The sequence below is a fragment of the Natator depressus genome, chromosome 1 (assembly GCF_965152275.1).
Source record: "Natator depressus isolate rNatDep1 chromosome 1, rNatDep2.hap1, whole genome shotgun sequence".
NCBI lineage: Eukaryota > Metazoa > Chordata > Testudines > Cheloniidae > Natator > Natator depressus.
The window spans coordinates 51152758-51165492 of NC_134234.1; the positions used below are offsets into that span (position 1 = coordinate 51152758).

The window sequence follows — 12735 nt, forward strand, 5'->3', positions numbered from 1 at the left end:
TAAATAATTTTTGCACTATTTCAAAACAAACTTTTTGGAAAGCTCACTTATTTAATCTGTAACAGCTTGAGAGCCCTAGGGAGATTAATCTCTGGAAAGTGTGGGTGGGTGTGTCAGCCATCAACTGTAGGCTACTTGGGCAAATTCAGCATTGTAAAAACCTAAGAAAAAATGCTGAACTAATTAAGAGGCTGCAAAACTTCACACCTTGCAATGAAACAAAAATGTATTTTGGGGTCAGATTTTATTATGTTTACTAATTCCTAACATAAAAACTGTGACTGTTCATTGAAGCTCTCTATATTTGACAAGCAAACACAGTGCCCCACTAGCACATGAGGATTTACAGCTTATTTTTATTTTGTCCCTAGACAATAAAGGTTTAAGTGTAAACGTTCCAAAAACACACACTACATCCTTGCAGACAGGATGCTATTATGTCAGCCAAACTGAACCATAGAGAGTCAGGCCAAGTCGACACTTTGATAGGAGACCTCCACAAAACATCTACATGAAGGAGTTTGGGAACGTAGCTGCCCCTTTTCCCTCCAAAAAGAAAAGGAGTACTTGTGGCACGTTAGAGACTAACCAATTTATTTGAGCATAAGCTTTCGTGAGCTACAGCTCACTTCATCGGATGCATACTGTGGAAAGTATAGAAGATCTTTTTATACACACAAAGCATGAAGAAATGGGTGTTTACCACTACAAAAGGTTTTCTCTCCCCCCACCCCACTCTCCTGCTGGTAATAGCTTATCTAAAGAGATCACTCTCCTTACAATGTGTATGATAATCGAGTTGGGCCATTTCCAGCACAAATCCAGGTTTTCTCCCCTCCCCCCCAACTCGATTATCATACACATTGTAAGGAGAGTGATCACTTTAGATAAGCTATTACCAGCAGGAGAGTGGGGTGGGGGGAGAGAAAACCTTTTGTAGTGGTAAACACCCATTTCTTCATGCTTTGTGTGTATAAAAAGATCTTCTATGCTTTCCACAGTATGCATCCGATGAAGTGAGCTGTAGCTCACGAAAGCTTATGCTCAAATAAATTGGTTAGTCTCTAAGGTGCCACAAGTACTCCTTTTCTTTTTGCGAATACAGACTAACACGGCTGTTACTCTGAAACTTTTCCCTCCAAGTCAGCACTGTACAAAGGTTACAGAGTGGTGCTAAGAGACACTGTGCAGGGGCAGATAAGACAAAATGGCGGTCCTGGTCATTAAAGATCACTTGGCTCTCTTCACATGAGTAAGGGCAATGTTAGCACTACTGTCCTGGCTACATTCCAGCTTGGGAAACTGTATTGCTGCCTAATAAATTGCCCTTGCATCTTCAACTCCTGTCCTAAATTTGTCTGTTACTGTTCAACAGTTACCATACTGCACCTCAGAGGAGGCTACAGTACATGTCAATGTAGGACAGACCAGTCCTTGTGTAAAATGTTCACATTAGCTCTATAATGAAAGGTTCTATACAGATGTAAGGCGTGTACATGTGAGTGTGCGCATGTGCTTCAGAATGTTAACTTTCCTTGCTTACCAGTATGTATTACCTATTTTTTCACACACATCTCCCAGCTTATAAAATAGGTACTGATAAAGGATTTTCCCCACCCTCCAAAAGCACAAAAGTCCGGATCTAGATAAACAAAAAAAACCCCAAAAACAAAAAACAAAAAAACCTCCAAACCTTCCAATTCAATTAGTCAGACAAATACAATTGCATTTTCTATTATATGTTGAACATATATATATATTATATAAAGATCAGAAAGTAGTAATTCTTAAACATATCTACAATGAATATCTGTGCATTTCTCCTTATTCTAAGTAAAGGACTCTCCTGTTAGACTCAGATATTATGTTATAAATTATTTAAAGAGGAAAACAAGGTGCTGAAGATACATTCATCCAGCTGCTGAGGAAAAAATCTGGACAAGAAGAAGGAAAAACAAGCCCTTTCATCGGTTCCTGAACTACATCACAAATGAATGAGATAATTGGCAGCCCTTTTTTTATTTTATGTTCTCCTTATGCGCAAGACAACTTACGGTTCCTTGGCTGCTACTCATGGTCCAGCACTTAGAAACATCCTTTAATAAAGGGTAGGCAAGTTCAGACCAAAAACATGTTTTCCTCTAAGGTCTATTTGCTCTTGTGAAGTTACACAATCAGATTCCGAGAGACTTTTACATGAACACAGATTTCATTTAGTTTTCTGTGGGGAGTTTGTCTTAATTTATCATTATTAACTGGCTTCCATATACAACATAGCTTCCTTTTTCATGCTAATCCTGGGGTGTTACCAAAATCCAGATTCCAAAAATTTAAGATGGGAGTGGCTAGGAGGAAAGCACTTACTGGGGTTGGGAGGAAGAGACAATTTTAAGCAATTCTGTGATGTCAAACTAGAATAGACGTACATGGGAGATAAGCCAAGAAGGACAAGTAGAAGATCTATGACCATTCAAATTTGATTTAAAATAAAGACCATATAAAATGGGAGTTTAACCATTCACACCACCCCCATTTCCTATAAAAATTACTATGAACTTGTTTTTAATAGGGATTTGTTTTGAGTTAGCTGATAACTGGCCCTTATTAACCCCATCGTAAGCTTTCAGTTATTTTTGTTTTCTGTATTAGAAATCGAAATTAAAGAACAGACATCCTGATTTTGTATCTAAAACTAGTATTGTAGTCTGAGCTGACACCGTTTTGGCCTTATTTTACAGGCTAAATAAGATCTGGAAAGCTACCCCACACTTTAATATTGTGTCTTTTTTAAAATGTGCTATTTTCTTACCACTTTCATCTAGCAAGAAATCATCCTGGTAACGGAACTTTTCTGGTCCACATGCAATAAAAATGTCATCATCACCAAAGAAATCCTGAAGGCAGATCACCTGCAAAGGAAAAGGAAAGGAATACATTCAACATGCAATCTTTCATAATAATAATTATAACAATAAATTCCTCCAAGTCTATAGCTGCATGAACACTCTTCAAGCCTAATGAAATCAACCAAGACTCTTCTCCAGAGAAATTTCAAAGCAGTGCTTTGACCATCTGTTATGAGTAAGAAACATTTTTATGGACACTGCTGGAAGAGAGATCTAAAGAAGATAGCATGACCTAAATGTCACATTTACTACAAGATGTATCACTATGGTATGAGGTTAGAGCCTTTTGTTTCCATATGAGGTTGCAGTCAGTAGCTACCACATAATTAATTTGCTTTTACAGTTCACATTTATATTCTTTGACAGCAGGTAATCAGCTAACAGTTTTTCAGGCAAAATTTACTGTGGCTATTTCAACAAAAGCTGTGTGACAATGAAGATATGCCTTGTCAGTTTCTCCAGGCTAACTGAAAAGGGGGAAAACCCCATTTAGAGCAGTTACATATTCTCTGCCACTATCCCCTTCACCTCCTCCAAACAGCAACCCATAGAAATGTGAACCACCTTCTAGCAGGCATACCTCTGAGCAATCAGGTCAGTACCAGCCAGGAATTTGACTTCATGTTGAGCAAAAGATTTAAAAAAAAAAAAAAAAGAGCTGATATAGAAAGTCAGAATCGGGGTAGGGTAGATTAGTGTTCATAGCTGAGATGTCCTTACCCAAAGCCGTATTTCATTATATTCACTCTTAACTTCACTTTAAATAAAAGGTTTAATTTTTCCATTCTCTACAATTATTTCACTAGCTCCAGCAAAAGATTGGCAATGTTCCCAAATTCTGTCTTTTGGCCATTTTGATCCTGTTTTGACAACGTCTAAAAACAAATTAGAAATCTAACTACCTTTTAAAAAACAAAGGGCACAGTGTGAATTATATAGATTAGATTAGAGAAGAGCTTTTAAAGTTATATTACTTGTAATATCCTTTTAGGAACTTCAACATCATTACCTCCTGGTGATTTTATTCTTTTTGATGTGGTAAACAATGATATTCTTTCTGGCTGCCCCACATCTGGCAAAGAACGCGGGACCACATTTTAAAATTTTTTTCTTTATATAACACCTTAAAACTAAATTTTTTTGTACCAACATCTGGACAGAAGAGTTCTATGAAAAGCGTTCATTTATCCAGTCATGCTGCACCGCCAGCAAAGGGAGCAGACTCACTTTTTATGAGTTCCACAATAATATGGGAGAGCAGGTGAATTCAGAATGACAAGATTGGAAGAGGACCGATGGCAGAAATAGGAGCTGTAATGGTTATCAAGAGGAGAAGAGAGCTGCCCCACTGAACCACATCCCTGTACCATGCAAAGCAGGAAACACCTGCCTTCAGTGTCTACTTCATTAAAAGATCCCTATTTGACCAAATTAACCGCTGAGGGTGGGTAGGTTTCTGAAGGGATTGTTGTTCTTGTTTTTAGCAGAGGAACATTAATGACTGGAAAGACAATGGTTATACATCTCTCATGCAGAACCATGGTACCACACCTCATGGGGAAGTTCAAAAGGCTTGAGGATTTTTGAAAGGTAATAGTCTATTTACATGGAGAACCTTAAAAACAGATTGATAGTTGGATAGATGGATAGACACCTTTTGACCATGGCAGATTTGTGACATAGAATGCTTCAGGCTAGATCAGAAGCAGACAAAAAAGGAGTAACTGAGATGCAGTAGTCTGTCTCTCTCCACTGACTTGCCACTTAAGCAGCGTGTAGAGTTCACATTTTTCATCCTTACCTTCAAGTCCTTAAACTGCATTTCTATCTAAGTTTTCACACCACACCCATCACCTTGGCACTGGAGCACTAGCCTACATGTACCACCTAACCTCTTATTGTGTTTCCCCCCTCAACTCCACCAATGATGCAAGCCTCAAATACCTCTTTTGTCATTTCTTCCTACTTCCCAACTCTGCTTTTTCTTCACACTGATCCCACTCATGGCACACCCTTCCTAAAAAATTTGCAAACCTCAACCCTCTCTTCAGTCAAGTTCCTTTTAAAGCACCCATCCTTGCCGCAATACTCACAAACGTACTGAGTTTTAGAACTTCATTTAAGAAGTACCAATACTCTATTTCCACCTTGTTTCCTGAGTGTGTATCTTCTAGGTTTTACATTTTATGGGGGAATGGCAGACTTTACTTGTGTCACACCCCGACTTGCCCCCCTCAGTGGGAGGCAGATCAGCATTGTATATTGCTAACGTTGTTGCAAGCATCACAGGGCAATTTGGGAAGGGTCAAAGATGTGAGTGGGGACTGGAACATTCTTTTGCAGGCTGCGAGAGGCCAAAGGGGGAAGGAGAAAGAGAGCAGAGAACGGGTTAACTCAACACTGTAGCTAGCAAGCTCAGTCCGACGATAAGACCTTGGCCCCAGTCCAAGGTCACGGCACTAGAGGAAAAGTCTGAAGCTGCGTTTATCTCTCAGCCAGCCACGAAAAAAGAAAAAGTACACTGAACCAGGGCTGCAGAAATGGAAAACACAGGTGAGGCGACGAAGGGGGGGAGCAGAGCTGCACATCCCTGGAGCCCTTGTGTTTTGGGAAAGCAGAGAAGACCACAGAAAGCTGCTTTGGACTGGCACAAAGAGCACAAGGAACAGAGGTTGCCAAATGGAACACCCCCAAAGGAGCCCAGGACTTAAAACCCTCCTGAGAGCTGGAGCAATTCGGAGATTGGCAGCGGACCCTGAACGACCTGTGCACTGAACAAGAACTCCCGTCCACCCCTCCCCCCTCCTTATGTTACACCCATGCCTGGCCAGTGTGAGTACGAAAGTGGGTTCGGGCTTGGGGCACTAATGCTTTCTTCCTTCCTCTGAGTGACGTGGGGAACCCCCTCACACCCTGCGCTCTCTGCTGTTATTTTATTATTTTATCAATAAAGCTTTAAAACTCAGTTAGGTGGTGTGCTGCATCATCTCCTCCCTAAAGATCCTGCGGCATCAGGCTGATCACCTGAAGCCCCAGGCAGATTAGTAACATAAATCTGTCACACTTGTGTGTTTTGTACAGCCCTAAGCACAGTAGCAGACTTTAGCAAATAAGTAATAGTAATCAGAACACTGTTCACTTGGAGTTTGTCTACACACAAAGTTGCACTGCTTTTACTACAGGTATGATTTAAAATCACAGTTAGTGCATAAGGCTAAATGGAAATTCTAAAAAATGATTTAAACATGGTTTAAAATTGATTTAACTGATGTCTATTAGGAGCAGAATTAAGCTAAACACAAAATAACCCACTCAACGTAAGTAATGCCTTGGCTAGGCTTCATAGCCGAAGATCCAGCCGAAACTACAGCTTTAAAGTGCTGTTATACAGTTGTTTTTCGACTGCTAGCATGAGCTTCCCTAACACAAGACCATTCACCCAAAATGGAAAGCTTGCTCCAAAATTCTTTAGACAAACCCTAAGAAGTCTGGTGACATTCACTTGGCTGAATCATTGCCAGTATCATGTAATGCATTAGGATGGTAAAATTGTAACTGATACCCATTGTCTGCTCTTGAATAATCATAACACATTCAGAGATAGAAGAGACCTTTTATGTCATCTTGTTCATCCCCCCAGTCAGTGCAAGATTGCTCCCTAAAGTATATTTTTCAGTAGTTTAGTTATAAATGAGTCAAGAGATAGGACTTCCCTTGAGAGACTATGCCAGAGAAAGATAAACAAAGTGATCAGCTGTTACACATCCAGAGTGGTTTCTTGGCTTTGTTTGAATCAGAGAGTAATCAGCCTGCACCTGGCTCCTTTTACAGGTCATTACTGTGAAACAAGTTGCCCAGGCAAACTGACAATGCTTCCGAAAAGTATTACGTCAACACTAAAATGCAAATTTTAAAGCAGTCTCTGCCTGCTGCCTTCAACATGGACCACAGGAGAATACAGAAAGGCAGCTCCTCTTTAAAGAAAGAGAATCAGACTTCAACTGAAATTCACAGAGCAGTGTGTTTGAATAATTCTCTCAAATCTGAGGGAAGTATACTTCCCTCCCTATTGTCTTTGGCTCAAAGTCTGTTATTCATGCCCACTTCATTAATCTGCCATTATGTACATCTCATCCCTGGAGATCAGGCTGTTTATGAAAAATAAAATTTGCCATTAACATATATAGACTTCCTTTCCTATGTTCTGGTCCAAGTTATCTTACAAGGTGAAGATTTAGACAAAAGGCATTAGAAGGTATCTGCTGTTTACACATTTCAAAAGTAGAACCACACAGAATTTATTCTTTTCTGTTGGAATGAAATCTCCATGGTGACAATTACATCATCAAGCTGTGAAAGCCTTTCAGCAAAGCAGCATTTTTTATGGTGATTCTCTTTACAAGAGTGCCCTCTGTAAATGAACAGAACATGTTACTGTTGGCACCGTTTGGTTCAAAAACAGCCAAAAGCTACATAGCTATTGTGTCTTTACCAGATGCTTGTGGTGTCACATATTAGCCTAATGCCTCAGAAACAAGTAAACAATCTCACATTATTATATCAGCACAAGTCACCATCATTATAATCAAGAGTCACAGACCAGTGAATTTCCATACTGAACAGCCAAAATGCCCTGGTATCCTGCTGCCAATCAGATGTAATCAAACCTCTACCCCCTCAATCGTGCATTTAATTGTGCACTGCTATACCAGAGGAGTAAATTTCTTTCTGATCCCACTGTTGAACTGTTTGTGCCCTGAAGCAAGAGAACTGAGAGCTCATCCATGCAATTAGTAATTTTAATAGCTGTTTACTTCAATAATGGACATGTTCCTCAACCTCCATTTTGTGTTGCTGATAACTCACATGTTACTTTGTTTTGTTCAGGGAGGAAGAGTCCTTCCTGAGGAGAGGAATTCTTCTCCAGTCTATACCTCATGCCAGGCTATAATCCCATACTTGGTCTTTGTGTTGTGGCATTATAGAACACTGTGCCATATTTTTTAAAAAGAGGGAACTTCAGGTGAGACCATGCTTTCTGTAAACATGTCACTATCTTTTTCTGAGAAAAGTTTGATTTATGATGAATCATGTTTTAAAAGTTTCACATCAGCCATCTAAAGTTTACACCTTTAAAATCCAAGGTCGGGGAGAAGCTGTCAGAAAGGTTGGCACTACAAGATACTGTAGGTATCATCCCTGAGCCTGCTACATGAAGCAGGACCTGGATGAAGAGTCTTTTTGGGGGGGATGGAGAGGAAAGAAGGGTATTTTGACAAATATAGTACCCCTCCTCCTGTTCACACCCTCCCCCCCCGGCAAGTTGTCATCATGTGGAGTTCTCTGTGAACACTGGAGTTTTAAAGCTGTTATTAGGGCTGTCTTGTGAAAGGTCTCTCTCATTAACAGCCAGTTCAAGCTTTTTTTAAAATCAGACATCACTATTGAGTCATGGTAAGTAGGAAGGAACAAATGGCACCTATTCACACCCAAAAGCTCTCCCAAAGAGAGGTTAGCTTACTTCAACAGCTGTACCAATGCACGACTGCATTGACCAGCTACATGGCTCTTGATGACATAAGCTATCACATGAAAAATGAGCTGTGCAGGGACTGTGAAATCTTGGGGCCTGTTCTGGAATAGACCTCTGACTTATTTCACTGAATTTGCTTCTCCGTCTGCATCAGAATTTTACTTTTGTCCTCTCTCAAAGCTCTTGACAGCAAACTGTTCCTCCCCACCCTATTTCATCTCCTATAACTCCAATGTTCAAGCCCTGCACTCTGCTAAAATTCTATTTCCCTTTGTATTGTTCATTTAATAAAGTCTCTGGTACTGGCTCCTATGCCTGGAATGTCCTCTCTAACCCTGTACACCATGCTACCTTCCTTTTCTTCCTTCCGTTCCCTACTCAAAACTCACCTTTTCCCATCTTTGTTTTGTCTTCAAGACACTATGATCTTCCCTATCCTAAGAGAATCTCAACCCCTCTTCTAGCATCCTCTCTCTCTCCTCTTTGTCCATATATCCAAGCTCCTTCAGAGTACTGTCCCTCATAGACTTTATGGTCAGATGGGATCATCATGCTCATCTAGTCTGACCTCCTGCACGTTGCAGGATGTCTCTACATCCTCACCACAACTATCTACTCTTATATTCTTAGAACGTTTTTTATCCCCATAGTATCAGAGTGTCTACTAGAGATCATCAAATACAAGAACTCTTCTTGGCTTTGGAGTCTACCTTCCAACTCATTCACTCCATTCACAGAACTCACAAAAGGCAAACGCAATCTCTTCCTGGCACCCCTCTACTCCATCCTCAAATAGTGTATCCCAGTTTGATACCGTTGATCATAGCTCCTCCTTGAAACTCTCTTCTCTCTAGTTTTAATGGTTCTCCCACCAGCTCACACCACTCCTTCAGTGCACCCTTTAGCATTTCACCTACCCCATTCTGGCAGTTTCACAGGGTTTTGTCCTTGGCCCTTTCATCTCCTTCCATGGTGAGCTCATTCATTTTAATGGCTTCAACTATCATCCCTATATCAAATATAGGATTCTTCATTCATACTCACATCTGCAACAGTCTCTCTTCTTTGATGTACTATTGCCGATGAAAAATTTCACAGTGGCAAAACCAGAACTCTTAGTCTTCCCTCCTTCCACCACATTATACCTTCTCCATCAAGGTAGATAACTCCACCAACCTCACTGTTTCCAAAGCCCATAATCTCAGTACTTTCTTCCTTCTTTCAGTCCTCTTTTATGTTGTTGCTATGTCTTGTCACTTCTTCCTCTTGAGAAGGCCTCAGGCACCCGTCTTTTCCTTTCAACTTCCTGCCATTGAAACATTTCAGTTTTGCTGGAAATTTTTATTTTCTGTCAGACAATCATTTCCAGCTTAATGGGTCCCCAACTCCTCAGCAGCCCAGGTTTCCAGTCTTCACAGCTCCAGGGCAGTGCATGGCAAATGGACTACGGCAGAGCTAGGACTCCCAGGCTGGCCAGAAGCCTTAGCTCCCAAGCGTCTAGGTTCCCTAAGCTGACCAGCTTCCCACCTGATGTGCTGCTAGGGCTTCAGGCAGCCTACAACATTTTGTACTAAATGTTTGTTCATCCTTTTTCAAACAAAATTTTAGACTTCCCATTCAATGGGAAATTTCCATTTTTCATTCAGTTTCAGAACACTTGCTTTGAAGCTTCAGAATTCCACTTTTCAGCCAGCTCTAGCTTGTTTCTCTATCTACACTTTGATTGTGAACTTCTCGTGACTTGGACTATCCCTTCTTGAACAGCTGGAAAGCATCATGTGGAACAAACTGACAGTAACAAATAAATAATAAACCTTGTGCAAAGAGCCATACATACCTGTAGGTCTATTCACAAATAGGGCCAGATACAGAACCTACTGAAGTCAGCAGAAAAATTTATTTAATAGATTTTGTATCAGACCTAAAATAGCAACACCACTACAAGTTGGTATCTCAGATCTGTTTTGTTAACCAGGCTTATAAAACTGAGCAACCAACACAACTTCCTCATGAACACATGCTTATGGGCCAAGTTCAGGACTGCCACAATTTCTAAAAACTGTTTTGGTCTAGGAATAAGAAGATAGAATCTTCAGTGTCTAGGAATCTAGCCTGATAGAAATGTAGGATTCTCTCTCATCACTAATCTATTATCAGGCATTCTCTTTTTACTCCAAATATGCAGTAAATGCTTTTACACAGGCATTAAAGGAAAAGCAAATTCACAGTAAAAAACCCACAGACAGTCCTGTTCATAAAAGTCTTACGAACAGACAACTAAACATTTCCCCTTGATAATGAACCATTTGGCCATGTCAGTCATGGGTTTCCTCTACACTGGAGGAAACTAAAGCCAGGCTAAATGCCATAAAGTAGGATCATTTTAATCCCATGACACAATTAATCAGCATGTGGTTGTGAATGAAATTTCACATACAAGAACAAAGGTTGCAATGGGATGAAGAGGTAGGAGAAACTACCACTCGGACCTGACATAAGTTATTTCAGTTATGAGGATAGTATTTCAGTACAATCAGGTTTTAAGGTATAGCAATTCTAACAGCAAATGGGATTATAAATAGGCCCAAATAAATGTATCTGAGTGTCTGGTATTCAGCTACATGCAGATTAATTTTCCTTTGCCAGAGTCACACATTTCTTCTGTTTCAAGTGCAGCGCAGTACTGCCATATGGTGGCCAAAGACACAAACTGCTGAAGAACAATGCCTATGGGACTTAGTGGTTCTCTTATAGCTTTTCCAATCAAGACAATTTTAACGATGATCAACAGGACACAGCTAATTACTTCCTCTAATTACAAGGAAGTTTAATTACACTCAGATGTGGTTATTTTAAAAAGGAGGTTTCTTATTACTTTGGGGTAATGCTCACAGATGGCACTTAAATAATTTAAAAGATGAAGACGGGAATAGTTTTCAAACCAGTTCCAGGAGCACTATTTTACATTGCACAGCTCCACGGATTTTTGTTGTTTTATTTTACTAGAAGGTTAAAGAAAAGATGTAAAGATGTATGGGTTTCAGGACATGGTAGCTTGATACAGATATACACCTTTACAAAAGGCTAATTTTCCTACTAGAAATAAGTGCAATACTATCCTTTCATGGGGTGAGGGGGAAGACGAAGGGTTGGGGTTTTTCATTTTGTTCTGGGATTCTATAGCTTGAGACAAAGGAAAAGAATTTCAAACACAGCAAAGTACTCTATACTTAATATAGGTTCTTCATAACAAACAACAACAGTAACAGAACCCCAAACATCTGGTTCAGCCAATCATATCAGTGCTCTCTGGGCCAGTGTAACGCTTATTTTTATGTATTTATGTACTTAAACCATCCTACCCCTGCTGCAGGGCTCCAGTACACAGGTACCTGCCTCAGAGTAATCTGATTAACTATCCTTGCAGCTGTCAATATATCTTTTAAAAGTAAACACTGGTAGCAGCAAAAGTGGGTCAAGAGTGCCTGTGTGAGAGAAAAAAAATCTGTCTTAAAAGAAAAGGGGGGCACGGGGAGAGCCTAGACAATTTTTTTAGACTCCTTTATTGAACAGCGGAGTGATATTTAGTTTGTAATTTAAGTGGGTTTACAAATGAAACTGCTATTTTTCAGCATTTTGGATCTAATATTCCTCATACTAGCATGCCAGGTGTATCTAGGCATGAAAACCAATAGCTTAGTTCAGTTTGCATATCACACTGCTGAACATGTATTGAATTTCATTAAAGCAAGTAAGAAGGAACAATCCAGGATTATCATTGTTCATTTTTCACTAGAAACTTCAGCAGATATAATTTGAAACTTCTTCAGTGCATTAAGAGGAGGGTGGAGAACAATTAGAGAATTTAGCTAGTTTAAAAGAAAAATGGAGTCAAGTACCAAATTTCTGAGAATTTATAAGAAGTTTTTAGAAGAGAATGGAATGCCTTTTTTAAATTGAAGTCTAAGTACTACCTTAGAAAACATTTTGCAGGGTAAACTTTAGTCATATTAGAAGAACCTAGGTATTGTAGCCTGTCATACTTAAATGTATTAAATGAACACATAAAATTGGCTTGTTTTATAGCAGTATAAACTGTGCTATCTCATGCATCACTAAGCTTTTCTGTTACTTCTGAAGTAGTTTTAATACAAATTTTTGGAAAAATTATAGGCTTGAGTTTTGTTTATAAAACTTAGAATTAAGGTGCATGTAAGGCCAGAGGATGTACCTGTAGTTTGGGAGGCCAGTTACCTCATTCCATGTGTTCAGGGAAAGTGGATGAAGGCCAGAAAA

General features: G+C 39.7%; 1 protein-coding gene across 3 annotated transcripts in view; it reads right to left on the reverse strand.

Moving 5' to 3' along the window:
• Window positions 1-12735, reverse strand: part of DCLK1 (doublecortin like kinase 1) — a 325416-nt gene that overhangs the window by 153017 nt on the left and 159664 nt on the right. For all 3 annotated transcript variants that reach the window (XM_074959609.1, XM_074959603.1, XM_074959621.1), the window contains exon 4: window positions 2810-2909. In XM_074959609.1, the coding sequence (XP_074815710.1) occupies window positions 2810-2909 (100 nt within the window). The remainder of the gene's footprint in view (window positions 1-2809; window positions 2910-12735) is intronic.